Here is a 26,417-nt window from a genome sequence, read left to right on the forward strand (position 1 = left end):
GTTGATGCAAGTATCACCTTGCCATTGGTCACACCTACATTAAAATTCTTCCTCTAATGCTTTAGACATGTAATTTACTGACTGTTCAGAGTGGTGCATTATGAGAAATTGTCTTTCAGATCAAGTTCATTTGAAGTCCATGGTATTGTCACATTTGCCTTCATAGGTCACCCCATTTCAAAGTTTTTATTTGTGAAGCATCTTAGTATGGGGTTAGGGAGAATGAAAATCTTATTTTTGAATTTTGCCTCTTTCTGCCATCACTGACTTTTATTGAACTTCTTTTCTAGGTGTGGAAAAAGAAATTATCTGCTGCTATTGAGTGTGGAGATGCTACAGAAATCAAACGTTGTAAGAACATGGAGGTTTTGTATGAATCTCTACAGCTGGCACACAAATGTATTCTAAACTCCTTCTATGGCTATGTCATGCGCAAAGGGTTAGTACCCAACTGAAAACAATTCACAAGTGCTTGGTTGTAAAAGAGTTCTGTTATTATAACTACAATTAACAGAAAATGCATGGAATGTCAGCTGGTGGTAACTTAGCCTGAAAGTGGAGCTTAGTTTTGCAACTGTTTTTTTAAATGTTAGTACCTGGTTGATGTATCATAAAAAGGTAGTTAGAGACCATTTAGCCCACAAAGTCTATGCTGGCTCTCAGAGCAATTCCATTCCCCCTGATTATCATCTTGTGGCCTATCTTCTCATGCATGCCCACTAATTCCCCCGCCCCTCCAAATTCTGTGTGGGTTATTTAAAGTCGCCAACAACTCGCATGTCATTAGGATGTGGTAGGAAGCCAGAACACATGGGTGAACCCCACACAGTCACAGGAAGAATATGCAGCCTCCACACAGATGGCACGGAGGTCAGCATTAAACTTTTTGAAAGGTATTTCATCCCAAGTTTTTCAGGCATTTATGAAATGACTGCAAGCCATAAGTCTCTTAAATCTCCAAATTAGCAAACTAAAATTGTGATTGTCATTGCCTTTGAAGAAATATTGAACTGTACAATCAGCCTCTTTTTAGTAATGGGAAAGTCTAAAGATTTGAGCTACCATCTTGAATATCTCCCCTGTATGATAATTTACCAGCAGTGTTAATAATAGGAACATATTACAATAATGCAATATCAGATAATGCTGAAACTCATGCTGTGTTGCTTATAATGTAGGGAAGATGTTGCATATTCATGGAAAAGATTTTCTTTGAGATCTATTTCATGTTAGAATCCTGATTCTCAACTGATTTTTTTTTGCCAACGTTTATTTCCCATTTATTGAAATTCATGGCAATCGTAGGAAGTACTTTTTACATTATAGAACATAGAACACTACAGCACAGTACAGGCCCACAATGTTGTGCTGACATTTTATCCTGCTCTAAGATCTATATAACCCTTCCCTCACACATAGCCCCCTAGTTTTTTCTATCATTCATGGGTCTATCTAAGAGTCTCTTAAATGTCCCTAAACTATCTACCCCCACAACCTCTGCCAGCTGTGTGTTCCACACACCCACCACTCTCTGTGTAACAAAAAAAAAAGATTTACCCCTGACATCCCCCTCATACCTTCCTCCAATCACCTTAAAATTACGTCCCCTCGTGTTAGCCATTGTTGCCCTGGGAGAAAGTCTCTGACTGTCCACTCAATCTATACCTCTTATCATCTTGTACATTCCTTATGGCTGAAGCAGCCTCTCTGCTGCATTTCAAAAAGTTGATATTTTTTCTGTTTAAAAAGCCAGACCAGTCATCTTAAGTCATTCCTGACCTGATTCAGTACACAAAATGCCAAAGCCATTACCTAAGTTGTAACATTGTGGAAATCATGTATTCTGTAATATGAGAGATTTGTCCTTTTGAACTGCTGCAGTCCTCTGATGAAGGTACTCCTGCAGTATTGTTGGGAAAGAAGTTACAACGTTTAGATCCAGTGACAACAAAGGAATGGGGATATATTTCCGAGTCAACTTGCAGGGGCATATGTTGGTGGTTGTATTCCCAAGCACATGAAGCCCTTGTCCTTTGTGACAGAGGTTGCGAGTTTGGGAGATGCTGCTGGAATAGCTGGAGTAACTGCTGAGCATTGTGCAGACGGTACACACTTCAGCCACTTTGCTGGTGGTGGAGGGAATGAATATTTTCAGTAGTGGAGCAGGCATCAATGAGGAGGATTGCTTAGTTCTAGATGGAGTTGAGCAACTTGCATGCTGTTGGAGCTGCACTCAATCAGGCCAATAGAGAGTATTCCAAAACTTTTTTTCAAAAATTCTGACTTGTCTTGTAGATGGTGGAAAGGCTTTGAGGTGTTGGGCTGAATCGTGTGCTCCAGGGTATCCAATGTATGATTTGCTCCTGCAGCCACTGTAAGTGTGTGGCTCTTTTTCTACATGTCAAACTAATTAATGAGGTGCATTTTGCAGTCAAGGGCGTCAGATCAGTTGGGACATACTGAAAAAACTGTATTAGAACCTTGGTACATGCTTGGAAACTGGAACTCTTCCAAAAGAGGAGGTACTTTATCGTTGCTGAAACAATCAGACCAATAAAAGTGTATGAGACCTGGAAATAATCTTTGTGTTTATTCTCTAACAGGGCTCGTTGGTATTCCATGGAAATGGCTGGGATTGTCTGTCACACCGGTGCTAATATTATCATGCAGGCTAGAGAATTGATAGAGCAGATTGGGTAAGAAGGTTATAGAAAATGGATTTCCTGGTTAATTTGTATTTCCTTAAATCTTCCTCCTTGTTTTTTCTTGTTATCTGCCCAAGTTGCAGGAAATTGGAATGCATCAACAAACTGAGTATCTTGGATTAATGTTCATGACATCTTAAGTTGTTATTAAGAAATATTGAATTACCCACTTTTTGAACATGCAAATAATATGGTCATATGTAGATTCACTTGAGACATGCATTGTCTGGCTGAATCCCTTGTAGGTTTTGTACTTTTTATTTTTATGCTGGGAAGGAAATATTAAAATGTGCATTCTCATCAATAATGCTTGTTCATTGAATATGTTAAAGAGACAGGACTGGAACTATTGGTAGCTGGCATGAGATTCTCCAGAAATTGTTGGCCTTTGGGCAGTTATTCTGCTGAAAAACATTTTGTGTTTTAACTCAGGAGTCAATGTAGAAAAAAATGCTTGGAAAGTCACATGGAAATATTAACAAAACAAGGGAGTAGAATTAACCCAAGGGGGAGTGTGAACATGAGTGATGCATATGAGGAAAGGAGCTCTGATAGTCTCGGTAATCAATTTAAAGATAGTATATTTTTGAGTTCCAAGGGGAATGTTGTGCTTGTTTCTGAGCAAAGTGTGTTATGTATTACGTTTAAAAATTAAAATTGTCCCCTTCCATTTTAGGAAAAGGAACTCAAAAGAATTGTTTCTTCTTCACAGGCGACCCTTGGAGCTGGACACTGATGGTATTTGGTGTGTCCTTCCTAACTCTTTCCCAGAAAACTTTGTCGTTAAGTCAAACAATCCCAAAAAGCCAAAAGTGACAATCTCCTACCCTGGTGCTATGCTAAATATCCTGGTGAAGGTAAGAAGAAACCACTGAGTAATAAAGTAGTTATTACTCAAGGATCTGTGTTTGCTTTGTTTTTAAACAGTTTGTGTGGTTTGAGTTAGAAAGCTTTGTACCCCATCCTCAAGTTAAATATTAAAATACAATTTGTTTTTAAATACCCCAGGGTATATTATAATTTCATAGATTTGTGCAGGTTTTTAATTTAAGGGGAGAATTTAGCATAAACAGAATCACTAGTTGTTGAGTTCCCTGTGTGCAATTGTTCATTTCAATGTATGTGTAACACTGCTAAACTCAACAGTATGTTTTGCTGCAGCTAAACTTAAATACTTTGCTGCTACAGGAGAGATTCACAAATGAACAATACCAAGAGCTGATGGACCCTACAACACTGACCTATGAAACACGCTCAGAAAACAGTATTTTTTTTGAAGTTGATGGTCCTTATCTAGCTATGATTCTGCCAGCTTCCAAAGAGGAAGGAAAAAAACTCAAGAAAAGGTGACTATGATGTTTTACAGCTGTGGTACCATTCCACACACAGCCTTTCTTTTAAGGTCACTGCTCAGCTGCACTCTGTGGAAAATAGGTATATCATAATGTCAAGTCCTACTGCTGAAAGGAAGGACCACATTATTAAAGTTGTAAGAAATGATGCCTGGTTTTAAAGGCGGCACAGTGGCCTGGAGGGTAGTGTTCCTGTCTCACTGCTCCAGTGAGCCAGGTTTAATGTTGACCTTAAGTGCTGTATGTGTGGAGTTTGCACATTCTCTGGGTGATTTGTGGGTGTTTCAGCTGGATGGTCCCATCTCCTCCCTGATCTATAACCATCTTTTGGGAAGCAAGCAGGAGCAAATTGCCTGCTCTCACTCCTATGGACCATGCTGAGATTGACAGACAATTATGGTGGCTGTTGATAAGGTTAGTTTGAGCCGACGTGGTTTGTTCCTTCTACTGAACCTTTGCTGAGGTCTGTTTCACAAATACTGGTAGCCCAGTCATGCCTTGCCTTAACTATCCAAGCATGTTGAGGCTGTTTGACTATATAGGGCCTGGTTGACTATATAGGGCCTGGTTGATGAATTCCATTCCTTGAAAGATATTTAGCCAGAAAACTTACTTGGATTGCATCCTTGAGTTGTCAATAGCCACTGCCATGGATGTGTTTTTATGAGTGATACTGAATGAATGTTTTGTTCCTGGCAGATATGCAGTGTTTAATGAGGATGGCTCACTAGCTGAGCTGAAAGGTTTTGAAGTCAAGCGTCGTGGAGAATTGCAGCTTATCAAGATTTTTCAGTCTTCTGTGTTTGAGGCCTTTCTGAAAGGCACTACCTTGGAGGAGGTGTATGCATCCGTTGCCAAAGTAGCAGATTACTGGCTAGATGTACTCTACAGCAAGGTATGGTGTTGGCACTGAAGCAGTGATTTCAGCAATGTAACCCCATTTAGATGGAAGCCAGTACTTGTTTTAAAAAAAAATTATGAAATATTTTCATTAACTTGCTTTCATTATGCCTTGCAGCCTATGTTTTGCATTAACTTTATTCCATGGTTACACAACTCATCAGCAGACAGAAAGCCAGCACTATCATTGGCAGAAATAACCAGACTGAAGAGGTGGAATCCTATCTAAAAAAACCTAATTAGGGATGAACTCCTTGTGATGTCTTTGGTGAATTTAACCTACTCATCTACCACCATAATCAGCATGTAAAATATTAACTCCTAAGGCTGTTTGGAACACTTTTTAAGAAAACAATAATTCAGCAACTTTTTCCCCGTTAGATTTTCTTCACGTTGCTAATCCTTTTAGGGTTACAAATGATTATTTGAATTGATCATTTACTACCCAGAGGCATGGTCATAATTTATTGCATCAAACAATTTGTAATTCTTTGCAATCTCTAAAGTTCTAGAGTTGTCTTTTTGCATGGGACTGTTAATTTCCAAGGGTGTAATTTTTAACATTATTATGGAGTTACAAAATATCAGTTGCAAAAATAGTTGGCATTTAAATGGCACCTCCAGTGTTTAGTTTAAAAAAAAGCTTTTTTTTAAGGATAGCACTGTTAAGGATAAAGATTATTCTACAAGTGCTGCTTTTGAATGGTAGGGGACACCTGATAGCAAAGAAATGATTCTTTACTAAATGGGAATGTGAAAAATATGAGTGAGAAAGAAGCTGTTGTAGATGGTTTGTTCAGACTTACTCCATTGTTTTGATTTGTAGGCAGCAAACATGCCTGACACTGAGTTATTTGAACTGATCTCTGAGAATCGATCGATGTCTCGTAAATTGGAAGATTATGGGGAGCAAAAATCCACCTCAATCAGTACCGCCAAACGGCTTGCAGAATTTCTTGGTGATCAAATGGTGAAAGATGCAGGACTGAGTTGTCGTTTTGTCATCTCTAAGAAACCAGAGGGGTCCCCGGTCACGGAAAGGTAAGAAAAAGAAGTCCTAACCATTTTGCTAGAGACCCTTGTAAATTTATCAACATTTTCTGTTTTTGTTGTTTGACCTGGTTGTAGTTGTTATTTGTGGATTAAAAGTTTAAACAAAAAACTGCAAAACCCATTGATTTCAAAAGTGTTTTGAATGTTTTAAAGTGGTAAGTTGACAACAACGAATGGAGATTTTGAATTTTACGGAACATTGAAATGTCACGTAATGAGGACGAGTGTTACTCGTCCTCGTTAATCCATGGTAATTTTGACCTGAGTGTCACATTGTTAAGTATTTAATCTATCAGAAAACACGTTAAATGGAGAGCTTCTCTTGGCATAGGATGTCATGTGGAACTTCAAAGAAAAACTGAGTCTTGGTCAGAGTTGATTACTCAACTAAAATCAGCAAAAACAATTTCTTCACTTGCTCCTTGTATGATCAGTGGATAGAGATTCATTAGTTCTAAAACACTGGGACACTTAAAGATGTGAAAGGCTCAATATAAGTAAAAACTCTTAATCTTTTGCAGAGCAATTCCACTGGCCATTTTCCAGGCAGAGCCAAGTGTTAGAAAGCACTTTCTGAGGAAGTGGTTGAAGAGTCCTTCCTTGCAGGACCTGGATATACGATTAGTAAGTTTCACTAGAGAAACCCTTTGACAAATGTTTCACAAATTTTGAGGTGGTTTTAATCTTTTACTGTGTGCATTCATTCACTACCAAATGAAACCAAGCAAGGCTAAGTTTAAACCTGCTGCATTCACTCTTTAAAATTTAACTGCTTTAGAGTTTGCTAATGGAACTAAAACAAAATGTAAGAATTAGGGTGCAAATGTGTGCCTTTAAATTGGATTGGGCCTGATACTTCATTTCAACTATGTTTGCATCCAACCCTTGAATTTTTTTGTGCTCAAAGTCATCAGATCTCTAATTTGAATATATTCAACTGAGCATCTAGCTCTTCCTTGGAGAGAATTCCTAAGATTCATAACCTTATGGTTCAATGTTGTATGCAAAAGCCCCAATTCACTGACTGCTTTCGAGATTTAACTGCTCTCATAGCTCCCTCCCTACCTGATGCATTGTAATCCTAAATTGTTCTGCCACTTCTTCCTTTATTTGGCGTTTTTTAATTACTACTCCACACCTTTGTTACACTGACCAACCACAGTTTCACAAAAAGGTGAAGCTGTCCCTCAAGACCATGTTGCCTGATATTAGTGCTTAAATCTTTGAGGCTGCAGGCCTGCCTTTGAAAACCAGTTTGAGACGGCAAAAGCAATGTATTGATGATTTTTGGAACAAAATAACAAAAAAGTATTGGCACAGTTATTCCTTATTTACACTGATTATTTAGTCATTTTTTGAGTATTGGGAATATACCACATCAGTATGGATGTACCAGACATGAAAATCCATTGTCAATTCTAGATAATGCACCTCAAATTGAAGGGCTTTGGATGTGATGAGCAAACTGATAATAGGGTTAAATTTAACATTATGAGAACCTCTCATTTAACTTGATTTACAATTATGTAAGGAATTAGTAAGGAAGCAATAGTTATTTTGAAGAAGGCAGACCAATGGGGTATAATAAAAGAGAATTGTAGAACATTTCTTGGAAAAGTGATTGTACTTTCCCAGCACTCTTCCAGATTCAGAGTTAATGGTGAGTGGGAAGTATGGAATGTGTTCAAGAGCTGGGAAATAGGATCAGTTGTCCTAGTGTACCATGGTACATAAAATAAAAGAGGAATCTCTTAATAAGATAACAATGAACAAATGATAGAAAAGAATGGCTACTCTTGTCTGTCCACCCAAGTTATTTGATCCTCCTCTTGGCAGGCACAATGGTGCTGGTTTACTTGGTGAATGGTGACAGCAGGATCAGCAGTCAGAAGGAATCCTAGGGCTATGATGTGGACATGCCTGTTGTTAACTTGGAGAACAAGTTAAATTTAACAAAATACAAATGTCATTCTGTTATTTCTAGATTCTTGACTGGGATTATTACATTGAACGTCTTGGCAATGCCATTCAGAAAATTATCACCATCCCCGCAGCCCTTCAGCAGGTTGGTACCTTCTTAATGCTTTATTTTCAAATTACTGAAAATTGTACATCTCTACAAATTTGTAGCAAAGTCTTTGTGTAACAATAATACTAATAATAAAGTCGTAGGCAGTTCCTCGGGATTGAGGATGCCTTGCTCCCACTCCAGATTTGTGGGTTCTTTAGGTGGCTGATGTGGGAACCACAAACACTTCGCAGATGGGTGGGTGGGTTGTGTGGTGGCCCACTCAGTCCAGGTGGATTGGGCACAGGCCAGAGAGTCCAAGGATTCAATGAGGATGTTGCATTTCTTCAAGGAGGCTTTGACCACATCAGTGAATCCTTCTATCTCTCCACCCAGTGATGTCTTCTGATGACAAAGCTTAGAATAATGCATCTGCGTAGGGAGTTTGGTATCGGGCATGCAAATAATATGGAGTGCCCAATGTAGCTGACTGTGTATAACTAGAGCCTCAATACTGGGAATATTAGCCTGGGAGAACATATTGATGACGTTTGTTTGCTTGCCTCTCCTGTGAATTTTTGAGGACTTTGCAGAGGCGATGAGATTGTGTTTTTTCTGGTGCCTTGAGATGCCTACTGTTGGCTAAGGGTACAATTGTAGTGGCAATAATGTCTACCACTTGTAGCTATTGAAAACATGCTGCTGCCTTTTGTATTCAGTCTGTGATGAATGAGCCTCATTCCCTTGCAGGTGAAAAATCCTGTTCCACGGGTACGACATCCTGATTGGCTTCATAAGAAATTGCTGGAAAAAAATGATGTTTACAAACAAAAGAAAATCAATGAGCTCTTCACAAACACTGGAATCAAGCAAGTATGTTATCTCCAATTGTCTTGAGGTAACAGTGAAGACAAATGGTTTTGAGTTCTGAAGTGAAGTCACATTCTAAATCCTTGTCCTGTTGGGCCATCTAAGTGAAACTTCAGTTTTTGTTTTTATACCACAACTGCTCCCTGAGCTGCTGAGAGCATCCAGCATTTTCTGTTTTTATTACATTTCCAGAATCTCCACTATTCTACTTTGTATCATTACCATCATTCTCTCTTTCTGGTGATTCGGCATCTTTAGTATTTACTCAGTTTCCTTGATTTCCTTTCATCAATATAAATGTATTTCTGAAAAAAAATCCTTTTGTTTATTTACATAAATGGAAACTCCTAAATGTCTTGAATCTAGAAGAGTTTACATTAGGACCAGAGTGACTGATGTGTATGTCTCCAGAAGATCTGCTAAAAAAAAGTTTCCTGAAAATAGTCCTATATTCTTCAGGTGACATCCAATCTGTGTGCGCCAAGTAGCCAGCATTCAGAGATTTCTGATCTGGAAGATTTTGGAAAACCAAAGCAAGGAGCACAGCCGGTTATCCCCATCAGTACAAAAAGAAGGCGTGGTGGGAATGAAGAGAGTCAGGAAGTATCCCAAGACCTGGAATTAACTCAGTCTTGGAGAGAGATATTGGGACCGCCACCACCACTGGGAGCAACAAAGGTAACCATTTTTCTCTCTCAATTACCGCTGTTTAAAACTGGATGTTTATTCCTGTGTTGTGAACTCACTAGATGGCCTATCAATGAGAACATTCCAAATAATTTTTAAAAAGTACTTGATTGGGTTTGAAGCAATTTGGATTAACTTGAAAGCATATACTATATAGTCTAGACTACCTCATGTAATGAAAACGTAACATTAGTAAATTGGGCATTTTTTTTTGAAAGACCTTGTCTTGAATTTGAATGATCAAAGGCATTTGATAAAATTTGTCATCTAAAATATAACATTAAAATCACGTTGGCATAATACCCAGCTTTCTGTTATTACTATTTGAAGAGTATTTTCTCATGCCTTTTGCTGGATATCATGTGAAATCAGTCTTCATCTGAACAAGAGCAACTTGCCAATTTGCACCCTTGGGTGAGGGGGAATTGAATTTAATCTGTAAAGTGTGTATTTTTGCTATGTGTCTTAATTCTTTTTGCATGTGACTTTAACACTCAGAATTAATGCTGCCATATTTTTTTCAATGGTGGTATAATATGTGTGTATCTATTGATCCATATTTTGATTAGATGGATCTTTGTTTAATGATAACTTGGATAAATGCTCTCAAAAGCTTACTGGTGACTATGTGTACTCTTATGTGAAAATAATTGTAATTCCATCAAAGCAAATTAGAGCAGCTGGGAATCTTAATCCATCTAATTGTTCTCTTGGAGACACAAGACTGCAGATGCCGTAACCAGGAGCAAAGAACAATCTGCTGGAGGAACTCAGAAGGGAGGCAGAGAGATGGTTGACCCTTTATGTTGAGACCCTGCAACACAACTGAGAGCATAGAGGAGAGCATTCTGCACTCAGTCCTGATGCAGGGTCTGGATCCGAAATATTGACCATCCCTCTGTCTCCACAGATGCTGCCTGACCTGCTGAGTTCCTCCAGCAGGTTGTTAATTGTTCACTTATTTTTGTTCATGCAGCCACTTCTTGGTCTGTGATCCTGATATTGCATTCCATGTGTCATTGGTCATTGTTTTGAGTCCAATGTTATATCTCCAAAATAATCATGAATTGGAGATTGAAAATTTAGCATAAATTATACTGGTGTGTGCTTTATTTCCACATGAACACCACCACCCTTAAGGAACATTTGTAAGTTTCTTTTTAATTGGTACCTTCTTGCAGTTCACTTACTTAGCTGGTATGCAGTTCTTGGGTGTGGAAATCCTTTCCCCCTGTCTTTGGTTTCTCCTTCATTTGTTGGTGCTTTTTGGGCTCTGAGTGCTTTTTGTTGTTCTGCCAACTCCACCTAAAACAGAACAGGTTGAGAGAGATTATGTTTGGGGTCAGTAGTTCAGTAATATTTTATGTTGACGTGGATTGTTCTTGCCCTTTATTTAAAAAGTCTCTAAAGCAGTGAGTGCTTTCACTATTTCTTGCAGGTTTTTTTCAAACTTCATTTAAAACTTAAGCTAGAGCATTTAATATAAGAATGAATATTGACCTTGGAATAGATTTAACTTGCTCTTGTTCAAAATTGTGTTATGGGATCTTTGACATTTGTTTGGGAGAGCATGGGCCTTTGGTTTGACCTTTCCTCCAAAAGATAGCATATTTCAACAGCGCAGAACTGCAACGTCAACCCAGATACTTGTCCTAGTGCAATGTGATTTGAACCTATGGCTTTCTGGTTCACTGAGACTTACTGAGTTGCATCTGCCTGTGGCACACTCCATAGTCAATATTTTTGTCTCTGCAGTCTTAAACATTTGCAAAAATAAGTATAGGTGATGGAGATAATTTCACTAGAAGATTTTTTTAAAACATTTAATTTAATGTTGGGATTAAAGAAAATACTGCAATTATAGTTTTAAATGCATCACTAAACAATAATTGAATAAGAACTGTTCATGGTTGTTTATCTACATTTTGAAATATATTAGCTTCAATTACAGCACAGAATATAGAACTCACTATTATTTTGGATTACAAATTTGCACCATGTGTCAAGACCAGAATTAAAAGAAGCACATTTATAGAAGTCATGTAATGCAGTCTCTTTATTGTGAACATAAAACAGATGTAGATTTTTCACATAACCATTCTCAGCAATAAGCTTTCAAGTTCATTCTGTCAGCTAGTCACTCGGGCCATATTTATGTGAATAATGCTGCCTTTTTATTCAAACTGGGCAATCTGTCGCACAGACGATGCAAGCAACGGTCAGATGAAGCCAACTCATCTTCATGCCTCACAAATATTCCAGACTCCACCCAAAACTGCAGCGCAGCAGTTTTGAGTGGACAGGAGTAGCTCTTCCCAGGCATGGCATCAGGGAAACTGTGGGAAGGAAGTCTCTTCCTGATTACAACCAACCATCCTCCCTTAGTTGATGAATTTGCTCCTCCAAATTAAATAACACATGAAAGAGACTCGGAACAGGGTTTCAAATAGTCCTGACGGCTACTTGCAGCAGCAGAAACTTGTATCACTGTAATCTCTAATTTCATGCTGTGGTTTATCCTTTATTTGCCTATCGCTATCAAGCCAGTAGATCAACTTAAGTTTTTTTTTAGGGAAAAAAAAATTCTCTTTTAAAGACTTGAACTCTTGAGGTATTATTCCATCAATATTTGCCCACTTATGGACATTTAACCCAACTGTTTGATGTTTCCATAAAAATTAGCATTCTACTACAATTCATGATTTCTAACACATTGAATTTGAATTTCCATTCCCCTCGCTGGAAGGCTGTTTTCAGTATTGATCATTTTTGTGTAAAGAACGGTATCTGCCATCGTTCCTGGACTGGCCTTTCACCTGTTATTCCCAATGTGCTCCTTTCCCTGCAATTCTAATTAAACCAGATTTATTTCCAGATTAACCACCTTCTATTTAACTGGATACATATCTCCAAGGTCACCCCTTCTCCAGAGACTTCTCCAAGCCTCATTTCTTAACCAGTTTAATTCGTCGTAGAACTAGACAGCACGGAAGCAGGTCCTTCAGCCCAACTTGTCCATGCTGACCAAGTTGCCCACCTGAGCTAGTCCCATTTGCCTGAGTTTGGCCAGATTGGACTTTATACAGTTTTAGTGCACTATATGATGCTATCTACAGCACTGGGGCTAAATTGCAAGACCTACAGCATTTTGAATGAGCAAGAATAAAATCATACAAATATTAAAATGAACTTTCGATCATTATCTTCCCATCTCTTTTAGTCCAGTTAATTTGGTTTGCTGAGAGCTGATATTTGAGTGAGACATGTTGAAACTTGTGTATGTATGAATGAGTCATGAATGTAAGGTCTTTATCTATGGAATGTCCTGATGGCAGCACTTGACTTTTCAGTTGCTTCAATTCTTTTGTGACATTCAGTTGCCATCTTCCAGTATTATTTTTAAACTCTGGTATTTTAAGATCTGGAATAAGCATGTGCTTACTTGTTCTGGCATGATCACCAGGTAACCTAGGAATGGATGGACTCTCTCTTGTGCACTGTAATGTCTTGGTAAAGATCATCTGTTGCATTGCAAAATCAATTTTCTGAAGTGTTCCCTTAATGCCTTTTATTATTAGGCAGTATTTAACAGATGTAAATGTTACTTTTGTAGTGATTTTCTTTCCGACTTGTGGTATTTCCAGTATTACTAATACAAAGCCAGATTGTTGTGATTTAAAATTAAAATGCTGGAGATATTCAGCCGGTGTTCTGATGAAAGATCCTCAACGCAAAACGTTAATTCAGCTTCTTTCTCCGCGGATGCTACCTGACCTGCTGAATACCTCCAATAATTTCTGTTTATATTTCAGATTTCCAGCATTTGCAATTTTTAGATGTTGGGAATTTAAAATCAAAGCAATAAATATTGGAATATTTTGTATCACAGGCAGCATCTTAGGGGAGCGAAATATTGTTAATGCTTTTAGTTGATGATCTTTTATGTGAATAAGTAGTTCTTCTGCTCAGTGCCTAATTGTCCCCAGTGCATACTGCGTTAGGACTGACATCATATTTCTGCCAGTTCAGTAAGCACATTAAGTTTCCTTACCTTCCAGCATTAGTAAGTTAATGGCATTTCCTGACAATTTAATAGATTCATGGTCATCGTGAAAGTTTTGTTTATTCCAGCTATTTCAATTCCTGAGCTGCCATGGGATTTGAACTTGTGCTTTCTGGGTCAACAATGCAGGTCTCTGTATTCCAATCCAATAACTTAATTAGATAACAGGTTATCAATGTAAAACATTAACTGCCTTTTACTCTTCACATCCACAACCTGACCTGCTGATTTATTTGCAGCATTTTGTAAAATTCTTATTTCCAGTGTTACTGAAGTGGATTTGCTTTTTCAACACTATTAAGCTTGGATCCATTATTTGGACTTGCATCTCATTCGCGTATAATTTTTGAATTGTGTTGTAATTTTTACTGTTGGGGAAATGGAATTAAAGTATTCATTGCTTAAGTCTATAATATCTGCAGAGGATGAGTGTTTTGAATCTGTTGTGTACTTGGAAGTGGGAAGAGAATACTAAGAAACCTAGTAATTTAAAAAAAACTTGCTAATTTGTGTCATACTTTGAAACAGAATGAACGGTTAGTGTGGTTGAGGTACCAGAAGAAAAAGTGGGAGCTCCAGGCAAAACAGAGAAAAGCTCGCAGGAAGCGAAGAAAGCTGGATGATGGTGCAGCTGCACCAGGGAGACCCATCCGAGATGGCCCAGCAAACAGCCTCAGCAGCTTTCTACGTCGGACTGCTCGCACCATTTTAGATATGCCGTGGCAAATTGTACAGGTAATGTTTTGTTCGGATTGGAACTGATATATGGACTGAAAAACCATACAGGAAGAGGTAATGCAGCCCATCATGTCTGGGCAAAATTTTTTGAGCAATCAAAGTTAATCTCAATGTACCACATTTTCAGCATAGCCCAGTGTCATCATCTGTCTCAGTATCCATTCCCTTAGAGGTCAACAAGCATCTGTACTGTCATAGAGTTATACAGCATAGAAACAGGCCCTTTGGCCAACTGAATCTGTACTGACCATCAATCACCTATTTATACCAATCCTTATTCCCATTTTAATCTCCCCAGATTCTCATTAACTCCTGCCAGATTCTACTACTCACCTACATTGAACCCAGGTCTCTGGCACCGTGAAGCAGCAGCTTACTAACTACACCATTGTGCTGCCCAAATATACTGAAATCCTTTCTAACTTCTATCCTGCAAAGTGTTGTTGAGTCATTATAATTCTTGATCCTTGAATCCAAGCACAGGCAGGTACCTAGTTGACCATTGAGCTTGTTACCACAGATAAATCTCCAGGCTGTACAGATGTTCCTGCTGCCTCGGGAAAGCAGCCAACATAATCAAAGACTCCCCTCACCCTAGTCATTCTGTTTTCTCCCTCACCTTCCCCCCCCCCCCCCCGCCCTCGATGGACAGAAGATACAAAAGCTTGAGAACACGTACCACCAGGCTCAGGGATAATTTCTTTCCTCCTGTTACAAGGCTCTTGAATGGACCTCTTGTACGATAAATATGAACTTTTGATCTCTCAATCTACCTCATCATAGCCCTTGTACTTTATTTGTCTATCTGCACTGCACTTTCTCTGTAACTGTAACACTATATTCTGCATTCTATTTTTTATCTTTTGTATTACCTCTATGTACTTGTGTATCGAATGATCTATCTGGATGGCATGCAAACAAAAACTTTTCACTGTATCTCAGTACACATGACAATAAGAAACCAGTTCCAATTTTTGCAACCAAATTTTCTGGGGAGAGAAAGTAGTTTCTATTACATTTAACAGGAGATGATGAGAGAAACAAGAATCTGTCACTTCTAATCTTCAGCAATCACTGAGCCAGTCAAGACACAGCCCTGAGCCCTGCATCCCAGTGCTCAGCAGGCCCTCAATTCGCTATCACGAGCTCTCATAGGCAGCAATTGCATTGTGCTTCAGTGCTCCACTCCATCACTTTAATTCTTTCATTGCTGTAGGATGCTGTCAGAGATCTGAACTCTCAACAGTATTCACACAGCAGTGTGCAACAGCAGAGAGGGAGCAGGGTTCATGCCAAGTTCCTGACACAGCAGAGCTGTCAGTAACTCATTTTTTTCTGTGACCTCTTTTACCACTGATTCCACTGGGGCCCCATTCAGAGTGCTAAGGGTGGGGGGGGGGGGGGGGGGGGGGGGGCTGGTGGTGAGAGGAATAAACTGTAATCTCTTAAACACAATGGTTATTACTGGAAGTTGAGAAATTGTCCTTCCCTCTTCATCTCTTGGAACTGTGCATAAGATTAAAACTTTAAATATGCTGGTAGCCTTTTCTTCAGTGCAAGTGCTCAGAGTATATCATGTCTCTCGTAATAACTTGTTTCTTGTTCCTGGTATAATCCCAATGAATTTGTTTTGGCAGTTATTCCATCTCTTTTTAATGGTTTTTCTACAGTGGGATGCTCAAAACTTCAACCATGGTATTGCATCTGCAGGTTATTTGCCCATTCCCTTTGTCCTTGATTGTCTTTCTGAAGTTGTTTACAGTAGACCCCTACAGGAATTTGCAAGCTTCCTAGTTGTGTGTTGTTAATCTGATTCTAATTCTATTGAACATAAAATGGACCCAGCACTCATTCCTCAGATAAACCACTCCCATATGTCTTTGATTCAGAATGCACTAATTCATTCATTTATCCTGGCTTTTTGCTCCAACTTTCCACCCTTGTTACTGCACTTCCACTTGGATCAAATACCTGAACTTTTCTAAACCAATCCCTTAGGACAGCTTCTGAAAATCAATACACATTATATCTACTTTCATTTCTTCAAATAACTCAGATTTTTACAAAACATTAGTTTAAAAACTACCACATTTGTTAACTCTATTTTATATAGCCCTTAAACACCTTAAGTATATTTATATTCACTGCATTTATCCTAATCCCCTTTCTATTTCCTTGGGATACCTTGTTTTTGTACTCTTGATTATTGTTGGCTTATTTTTGATTAGCTAACTCTGCCCTAAATCAGTTTATCTATAGAAATCATGATTGATTGGTTTCCCTTTTTATACTTAACGGTTCAGTGCACTTCGAGTCATATTCCACTCTCTATAAACTTCAGCTCACGCATCTGACCATTCCTTACATATCCCTACAGCTGTGTGTTGACCTAGACTGCTCAAAGCCTTGGCCTTGAAAGTGAGCCCTTTTCCTTGCCACCTTCAGCTCTGCAGCCCTCAGAGAAATCTGTACTCATTTTTTCCTCTTGCATTTCATCAGCCTGAATCAGTCCATTCTTGGTGGCCATGTCTTCAACTCTGGACTCCTTAAATATCTCCGTCTCCCTCCTCTCCTTTAAGATGCTTCCTAAAATCCCATCCCTACATCAAATCGTTGGGTCATCCGTTGTCTCTGTGTGACCTTTTGTGAACATTTCTGTGAAGATCTTGGGGATTTTTTAAATTCTATAACAGACTCTAAATAAATGCGAGTTACTTTTTTTCCACTTCTGAACTAGCTGCCTTGTTCTGCCAAGTTAGTTAAAGCTAAACTTCATTACCATTGTATTATTCTTCTTTGTTAATCCATATGATCTTTGCTTTGCAAGCTTTTGAAATTAGTTTCTATTTGAGCAATTGTAAAATTTAAAACATTTAAGTAATTATTTTCTCTCAATGGTTCAGATTGCAGAAACAAGTCAGCCTGGTCTCTTCAAGCTATGGGCTGTTGTTGGTAATGATTTGCATTGCATTAAACTCAACATCCCACGAGTTTTTTTATGTAAATCAGCGAATTCCTAAAACCGAGGATAGCACTGTCTACAAAAAGGTAAGTGTATCCCTTTTCTCTATTTTTTTATCTCCAGACTGATCTTATTTTTCACACATACCTGATATGTGCTAATGTGGTAGACTGGAGTAATTTGAACTGAAGAATTTGAGTGTATGTAGAATTAAATGGTAAAATATATTAAAAGTAACATTTGCTGAAAGTGTATGGTAGCTATTGTCATCAATTGAATGACTTAAGATAATATATTCATGTCTGGTTATCAATCACTGTTTAATGGGAAAGTTTGAAAAGTAACTATTTGCATACTTGTAAATTTGCCATTTTTTATATGTTGCCACTTTTTTGGTCTGTTTGTTGAAATTCATTTCCATCTTTATCAACAGGTCAATCGTATCCTTCCCCGTTCCAATATTATTTACAACCTTTATGAATATTCTGTGCCAGAAGACATGTACCAGACACACATCAATGAGATCAATGCTGACCTCTCTGCTCCTGATGTTGAGGGAGTCTATGAAACACAGGTGTGAATAACTGCTGATCCGCGGGGTTTGTTTATAGGAGGGTAGGCTTCACCAGTTGCAGCATGAGTTTTTTTTCTCTTAAAATGGATATCTCAATGAATGAACCATGTTTTTGATACACCCTTAAGGAATCCTTAAGTCCTTTAAGTCACCCTTAAGTCCTGAAATTCTCTACTCCAAAGAGTTGAGGGGGCTAGCTCACTAGAACTATTTAAAGTGGAGGTAAGATTAATTTATGAAAGATTGTGGGATAGAGGGCTATGGGAATCTGGCACAGAGAAGGAGTTGGGGTAATCAGCCATGATCATGCTGGATTATAGCTGTTTCCACTTTGATATTCTATCCATTTGAAGTCAATGGAAAACTAAATTAGTCTAATTTGGATTTGTTCATCCAAAACTAATTGTATCCTGCAATTTAGAATCTGCTTGTTTTCTGAGAGAATTGCCATACCCCAGCTCCTACAGTTAACCTTCTTGTGCGCAGTTTCTAATGCAAAATGTTAGAGCATGCTCGGAATATCTTTCAGCTCGAAGGACAGATTAGCCTGAATAAATTGATACAACAGGCAAAAGTACTTGATGATTTCTTTACAATTTGCAAAAAAAAGAGCGAAGAAAACGAGATGATATGAAACTATATGCTGGATTATTTAATATCTTTGAGAATATCTCTCTGGAATTTTTTGCATGTACTTAGGATGACGAAGCTTCTTTAAATGTATCAGATGGCCTTGATCTGTCCTTTGATAGAAGTACAATACATGACCTAATATCAGCTTGTGTTTGAAATCTGCCTTTTTAATTATACAAATCAAAGAAAGAAATAATTTTCATCACATTGCTGAGGTATTCTTTTATACAAGTGTGCTGGAGGATAATGGAAAATTACATTGGATCCACAGTACAGAAACAAGTAATTTTGCTTGACTGACCCATGCTGGCAAGTATCCTGCACTCCAGCCTCCTGTCTTTCCTTGTCAAAATCTATCAGCGTAATCTATTTTTCTTCTCCCTTGTATAATATTCACCTGACCTGCTCCCTGTGGGACTTAGATCCAGATTCTCACCACTCTTCTGATAGAGGTTTCTTTTGAATATCCTCTTGGACTTCTTGGTGATTATGTGGTTTTGACAGCCTCCATTTATGCTCTTTCCTCGTGTAAAAGAATTCTCTCTGTATCTGAAAACTCCATCAAAACCTTGCATAATTTCAAAGATCTCTATTAATTGACCACTCGCCCTCCTTTCTCAAATGAAAAGAGACCCTGTCTGTTTCTCCTTTCCTAATGATGTAGGTTCCTGCATTTCTGGTATCATCCTTGTAAAGCTCTTGTGTTTCAACCCTCTGCACCTTTGCACAAACCTAATTTGGCATCATTCGTAAACTTAGAAATCGTGTTCTTGATTCCAGCATCTAAATCTAGAGAAACAGTCAACATTTCAGATTATTCGAGTTCTGATGAAGGGTCCTGGACCTGGAATATTAACTGTTTCTCTTTCCATCGTTGCTGCCTGAACTACAGAAATTTTCCAGCATTTTCTGTTTTTATTCCACATTCTCTCATTTGGTGTATTATAGAATTAGCTAATCTAAAACCTTTTGAAAATTCAGATAAATTGCAGAAACTAGCAGGATTGTGGGTAATGAAAATTCAGTCCTTTATGCGCAGATTAGCGTAAATTTTTGTAGAGAAGTTTAACTTTTGTATGTGATGATACATAGCTGTAATATAATGCATAAAGTTAGGTTAAATGAATGGGCAAAGGTTTGGCAAATGGAGTATAATGTGGCGAAATATGAAATTGTCCATTTTTGGCAGGAAAAATGAAAATACAGCACATCTGCATGTTGAGATATTGCGGTGCTCTAAGATGCAGAAGGATCTGGGTGTTCTAGCGCATGATTAGCAGAAGGCCAGTATGCAAGTGCACAAATGATTAGAACAACAATCCATTGATCATTGGTAGGGGAAATCAAATACAAAAGTAGGAAGGTGATGTTTCAGTTACATAAAGCACTGGTGAGATCATATCTGAAATACTATGTACAGTATTGGTCTCCTGGGTTGAAGGATGTAAATGTTTTGGGAACAGTTTAGAGAAGGTTTTGTTTATTTATTTCAACACAGAAGGAGGCCATTTGGCCTATCAGGTTGAGTCTAGTTTCCAGCACAGCAATCCCATCAGTCCTCTTCTTATTTCTCTTTGCACATGTAACTTGTCCTCTCACGTACCCATTAACTCCTCTCTAATCCTTTACCCACTTATCTTCACCAAGGGGTTCTTCACAATAGCTATTTAATCTACTACCACAGCTTTTGGATGTGGGAGGAAACCTGCATGTTCACAGAGAGAATGTCCAAACCCCACACAGACATCAGTTGAGGTGAGGATCAAATCCAGGTCCTTGGAGCCGTGAGGCCACAAAGTTATCTGCAGCGCCAATGTGCCACACATTTTACTCGACAAATACCTGGACTGGGCAGGTTAACCTGTGGGGAAAAGTGGGACATGCTCAGTTTGTATTTGATGCATTTTTAGAACACCAAGAGGAATCTAAATTGAAACACATAAGATCCTAAGGAGTCTTGACATGGTGGATGTTGAGAGAATTTTTCCTTGTGGGAGAATGCAGAACTGGAGGTCAGTGCTTTTAAAAACGAAGGGTAGCCATTTAAGGTAGATGAGGTGAATATTTTTCTCTCAAATACCAATGAATCTTTGGAACTCATCCTCCAGATGGAGGAGAGAGTCTATGAGGATTTTTAAGGCAGAGTTAGATAGCTACTTGATGAGCAAAAGGGTCAAATATTACAGAGGAGAGACGGATATGCCGAGTTGAAGTTACAATCAGGTAAGCGGTGGAGCAGGCTCGAGGTGCTGAATGGCTGCCTCCTGTTCCTAACTCATGTGTTGGTATGTCACTTGCTTCATCTTTCATTGGATTCTGACTGAAATAGCAGGCGTGAATCAATTCTATTTCAAATATTTAGCCTTTTTTATCTGAGGTATAAAGGGAGCAAAGCTTTCATTTCTTGTACATCTCCTGAAGGACATGATCCAGTAGAATTATGTACCTCAGCAATAAATTACTTCAAATTTGTATCTAATGCAATATTTACAAATTCAGAAGAATTATTCTTTGTTGGTTCAACAGTGCCTCGAGTTGACCTTGGTCATATTGACCCACTAAGGAAATTAATTTTGGAGCTTTCTGTTTAAAACTAAAAGAAAATAGATCAACTGCTGCAATAGGGCAGAACTAAGCATATGTGAATACATTTTACAATTATCACACTATTCTGCACCATAGGAAGCTAGCCAGCATATAGAATCCCAGAATTACCTCCATTGCTTCCCTATTTATTTAAATCCCTTTTCCCATAGTCTTTAAAGTTTTTCAAGTGTTTATTTAATTCCTTGTTGACTATTATAATTACATTGATATCAAGTCACTTGTGGTTTTTGAAAAGTTAATACTGCAATGTTAAGAAGGCTTTTTTCCTTTTTAATCCTAGGTTCCTCTTCTCTTTCGTGCTCTCGTCCAGCTTGGGTGTGTTTGCGTGGTCAATAAGCAATTATCATTCCATCTTGCAGGACGAGAGACAGATACCTTTGAGTTGGAGTATCTGGAAATGTGTTCATTAGCGCAGTTTAATTACTTGGAACCAGGTAATAATCTATTGTCGGATGTTGGAATGTCTTACAAGAATGCCAGTAGGATTTTTGTTATTTGCTCACTGCAAAGGAAAAGGAAGAGAAAGCGATACTGAGCAACTCTTGTAACTCCAACACATTTTCAGTAATCAGTGTTACAAATCCGTTACAGCACTGTCACTTGTGCAGGGAGTTGGAAACATTTGAGATGATGTTTGATGATAACCTCCTCCTGTAACTTCCAGGACTGGTAAATGTGAATGGAATCATAGTTCCTTCATAGGTACTGATTAACTTTGAGCTTTAGAGTAACCTTTGTTCAGGAGGCAAAATTGAAAGCCATTTCCGCCTTTGAATTGCAGTACTTGGAATAGATTTTTTTTTCCTAATTTATTTTTCTCAGTGTTTCTAATTTTACCCACACATTTTGGACAAGTATTGCTTTAATCTTTTTGGAATGTGTTACCATCTCAAGAATGAATGATTTGATTATTCATTTCAGCTTTTGAAAATGAGCTCAAGTAATTGTACATCATAAACTTGCAAATATGTGGAAATTGCAATATGTTAAATCAAATTAGGTTAATTCCAGAGAACTGGGAAAAGTTATATTCGTTCTGTTAATAAGAATGGTTCGCTTATAATATAGTTAATTTGTAATACTTGAGTAATTTATACTGTTCTAATTAAAAGGGGAAATATAATAGTTGAGTGGCTCAATAAAAAAGCTTAATAATAGATAAAAATATAACAGCAGTCAATCAATTCAATTGTCCAAGATAATTGCCTTCTCCAGGTCTGATCTTTTCCTTTCACTCTGCCCTGCCACCACCAACCCTTCGTTCTGCCAATATTAAAAATAGTCTCAGTCTTCCTTAAGGCTTTTAAGAAGTGCTTCTGCATTGAAATTGATGGAGTAACCCATATTACTGTTGCAGGAGATTTTATTTGGGTAACACCTTGGGGAAATTTAAATCTAATAAGACATGATGAATTGAATTGCGCAGCCAGAGATTTCAGAACTGTACTGACTAATTTAGTTTTGTAAAAATTACTGTATCTTTTGATGAGAGTTTAAGCTAATGCATTGCCCAAATATAGCTTTTGAAGATATCTACTCTTCAGTTATGTACTTAAGTGGTAATAATGCACTGACAAATAACAATATATCTTTAAAGATCCATCATGTGATAGTAGGGAAGATCCAAAATTAAATTTCTCTGCTTTAAAAGGTATTTAAATAGCAGGAAACAAGCTCTCCATTTTCAGTTGAGGAGCTCTAATTTGTTTCTGGAACTGAACGCTTTGTCAGAAGTAGCCAAGCAAATTTGTAGAACTTTATTGCCATCTGGTTGGTGAGTTATTTGATTCACCAGCAATATCAGCACAGCATGTTGCCTAGCAGTATACATGCTCTATAAACTTGCTGATTCTCGCAGCTACCTTGATTACCCTACGTTCTATAAAGATTTATTTTTCTCAGTTTTGACTGCATCGGTTTTGATGAAGCTACTTTCCTTGCCAATGTTTCCGATGTCTCCTTCTTAACCAAGGACTCTTCATGATACAGGACCTCAACTATGTCTGTTCTGCTTCCTGAATATTCTTCCCTTTCTCACACAACTATGGTAGATTGCCTTTATCTTTACTGGTCTCAATATCCAACAGATAATCTTGATAATATCCTCCAGCACAATACCTGTGCCAAACATGCCTTCTCCTTACCATCCTTTAAGGTATTCTGCAGGAACTGATCTGTAACACCTTGATTCCATCATCAACATTCCCTCTCCATCGGACTTTTTTTCATGCAATTGTAGGTACTACAACAAATGCCCTTTTCTACCTCGTACTTCTTACTCTCTCAGTCCCCAGGTATTCTTTCCTGGAGAGTAGCATTTGACTTGTATTACCATCAGCTTGGTATGTATTTTCTGATCTCAATATAGTTTCTCTTACACAGGGAAGATTAAATGCAGATTAGCTAACTGCTTTGCAAAATTTCTCTCTTCAGTCTGCAGATGTAACCCTGAATTTCCTGTCACTTATTAACAGATCCCATTGTGACCTCTTCATTGTCTGCCACAGAATTGTTCCAATGAAATGCAATGTAAATTTAAGGAACAGCATCTCATCTTGCAACCTGGCATGCTACAATCTTCTGAATTCCATATAGAGTTCAGCAATTTCAGATAATACTACAATTCTAATTTGTACCCATCATTTAGTTCTTGCCCCATTATCATGTCCTTTACCCTTGCACAAAAAACAGCCAAAATACAATTTGCAATATTTGGTACATTCGAAAGGAGAGCCACGATTATACTGGCCCCCAGACAACAAGCATTTCTTACCCATTGATACAGTAATTTTGGGATTGGACTTCACTTATTGGCTTAATTCACTGATGATTGGATGTGCAATAACTCATTCCTTATTTCTGCAGGTAGTGTTCGACACATTTATTTGTATCACAATGCTCAGGGAAATAAGGCTCTCTTTGGACTGTTCATACCTTCTCAAAGGAAGGCTTCTGTATTTGTTCTTGACACTGTGAGTAATTTTAAGGAATTCATTTTCATAGAGAACCTGGCTATATTGTGTACTTTGAGAGGTAATACGTGCGTTGTAAAATAACTAATGTTCTTATTTAAATATATAACCGAAATAACTTGCATCAGTTCTGTGCAGGGTCAGTTGATCTCATTTGGTCTTTGTGCACTTGGGAAAGGGAGGGCAAAATTCATCAGTTTCACCCAAGTGTTTGTGGTAACTCCCATGTGCGTGGCCAATGAAGGCATGCTGAGTCTTTGCAGTTAAGGTTTGACAGAGACACTATACACCAAGAAGAAACTATACACCAAGAAGAAACTATACACCAAGAAGAAACTATACACCAAGAAGAAACTATACACCAAGAAGAAACTATACACCAAGAAGAAACTATACTTTCAGCAGAGCATGTGGGAAATCAGAAAAATATTATCATAAAAATGCAGAACTAAAGCCATCTTGCTGAGAGCAGAAAACTTATTATAACCTAGATCTTGCATTGCCAAGTGTAAAATCACTAACCAGTAGATAACCACTATACGAAATTTTCAAATATGTTACTTGAGGATAGGCTAAGATTCCCCTTGCAGTCAAGGCTGAGAGTTGCTCTGACAGGAGTTGCTGCCAGGGGCAGGAGTTGTGAGGAGGACAGGGTGAGCAGCTTCAAGTTCCTGAGCATCAACATCTCAGGATCTATCCTGGGCCCAACACATTGATGTAATCATGAAGAAGACACACCAGTGGTTCTACTTGTTTGGAGTTTCGGGAGATTTGCTATGTTACCAAAGACTCATGCAAATTTCCATAGAAGTAGAGTGGAGAGCATTCTGACTGGTTGTATCACAGTCTGCTATGGAGGCTCTAATGCACAGGATCGCAAGAGGCTGCAGGGTGTTGTAGACTCAGCCAGCTCCATCACGGGCACAAGCCTCCCCACCATCGAGGACATCTTCGAGAAGCAGTGCCTCAAGAAGGTGGCATCCATCACGAAAGAACCCTCCCCATCCAGATGTGTCCTCTTCTCATTACTACCATCAGGGAGGAGGTAGAGGAGCCTGAATACCCACAGTCAACAATTTAGGGACAGCTTCGTCCCCTCCACCATCAAATTTCTGAGTGGACCAGGAACCCATGAATACTACTTCATTATTCCTTTTTTTTGCACTATTTATTTATTTTATAGTAATTTTATGTCTTTGCACTGTACTGCTGCCATAAAACAACAAATTTCACAACATGTAAGTCAGTGATAATAAACCTGATTCTGATTTTGTTTAATTGGTAAATTGGTTTATTATTGTCACAAGTACTGAGGTACAGTAGAAAACTTGCTTTGCATGCCGTCCGTACAGATAATTTCATTACAACATTGAGTTGACATGCATTGAGATAGTACAAGGAAAACAATAACAGAATGCAGAATAAAGTGTTACAGTTGCAGAGAAAGTGCACTGCATATAGACAATAAGATGCAAGGCCGTAACAAGGTAGATTGTGAGGTCAAGAGTCCATCTCATCATACTAGGGGGCTGTTCAATAGTCTTATAACAACGGGATAGAAGCTATCCTTGAGCCTGGTGGTAGGTGCTTCCAGACTTTTGTATCTCCTGCCAATGGGAGGGAGAAGAAGAGAGAATGTCTGGGGTGAATGGGGTCTTTGTTATGCTGGCTGCTTTACTGATGCAGCAAGAAGTATAGACGGAAGCCATGGAGGGGAGGCTGGTTTCCATGATGTGCTGAGCCCTGTCCACAACTCTCTGCAGTTTCTTGCGGTCACGGGCAGAGCAGTTGCCATACCAAGACCTGATGCATCCAGATAGGATGCTTTTGATGGTGCATTAATAAAAATTGGTGAGGGTCATAAAGGGCATGCCAAATTTCTTTAGCCTTCTGAGGAAGTAGAGGCACTGGTGAGCTTTCTTGGCCGTGGCGTCTACCTGGTTGGACCAGGACAGGCTATTGGTGATATGAGAACTAAACCATTTGGAACATAAATTATTGCTTAATTTTTGTATTGGAATGTAAACTTGTAATTGATTATTGTTTAAAAATAGTTTAAATTAATTTTCAGTGCTGAAAGGAAGAATGTATTGGACTGCACCCTAAATTTTTATACTTTTCAGTAAGCCAGGTTAGAGGCAATACATACTTCTGCAATCTGGAATCTGTTTTATTCCATTGGCTCTTCATCTCCCTGAGAATATCAAAGACTGCCTTTTGAATGCATCTGTAAATTTGGAGTATGTGACTGCAATGTTACATGTCTGAAGTTTTGGTCATATAGATCCTGAAA

At 38.3% G+C, this 26,417-nt stretch overlaps 1 protein-coding gene across 1 annotated transcript in view; it reads left to right on the top strand.

Moving 5' to 3' along the window:
- Positions 1-26,417, top strand: part of pole (polymerase (DNA directed), epsilon) — a 97,422-nt gene that overhangs the window by 35,677 nt on the left and 35,328 nt on the right. Inside the window, 16 exon segments of the mRNA XM_052031854.1 lie at positions 291-439; positions 2,604-2,696; positions 3,418-3,562; positions 3,894-4,051; positions 4,757-4,952; positions 5,784-5,998; positions 6,532-6,634; positions 7,995-8,075; positions 8,769-8,891; positions 9,348-9,566; positions 14,167-14,373; positions 17,280-17,369; positions 17,371-17,424; positions 17,772-17,912; positions 21,433-21,586; positions 24,018-24,124. Coding sequence (XP_051887814.1) covers positions 291-439; positions 2,604-2,696; positions 3,418-3,562; positions 3,894-4,051; positions 4,757-4,952; positions 5,784-5,998; positions 6,532-6,634; positions 7,995-8,075; positions 8,769-8,891; positions 9,348-9,566; positions 14,167-14,373; positions 17,280-17,369; positions 17,371-17,424; positions 17,772-17,912; positions 21,433-21,586; positions 24,018-24,124 — 2,235 coding nt within the window.

The sequence above is a fragment of the Pristis pectinata genome, chromosome 17 (genome assembly GCF_009764475.1).
Source record: "Pristis pectinata isolate sPriPec2 chromosome 17, sPriPec2.1.pri, whole genome shotgun sequence".
In the NCBI taxonomy this organism is placed as follows: Eukaryota; Metazoa; Chordata; class Chondrichthyes; order Rhinopristiformes; family Pristidae; genus Pristis; species Pristis pectinata.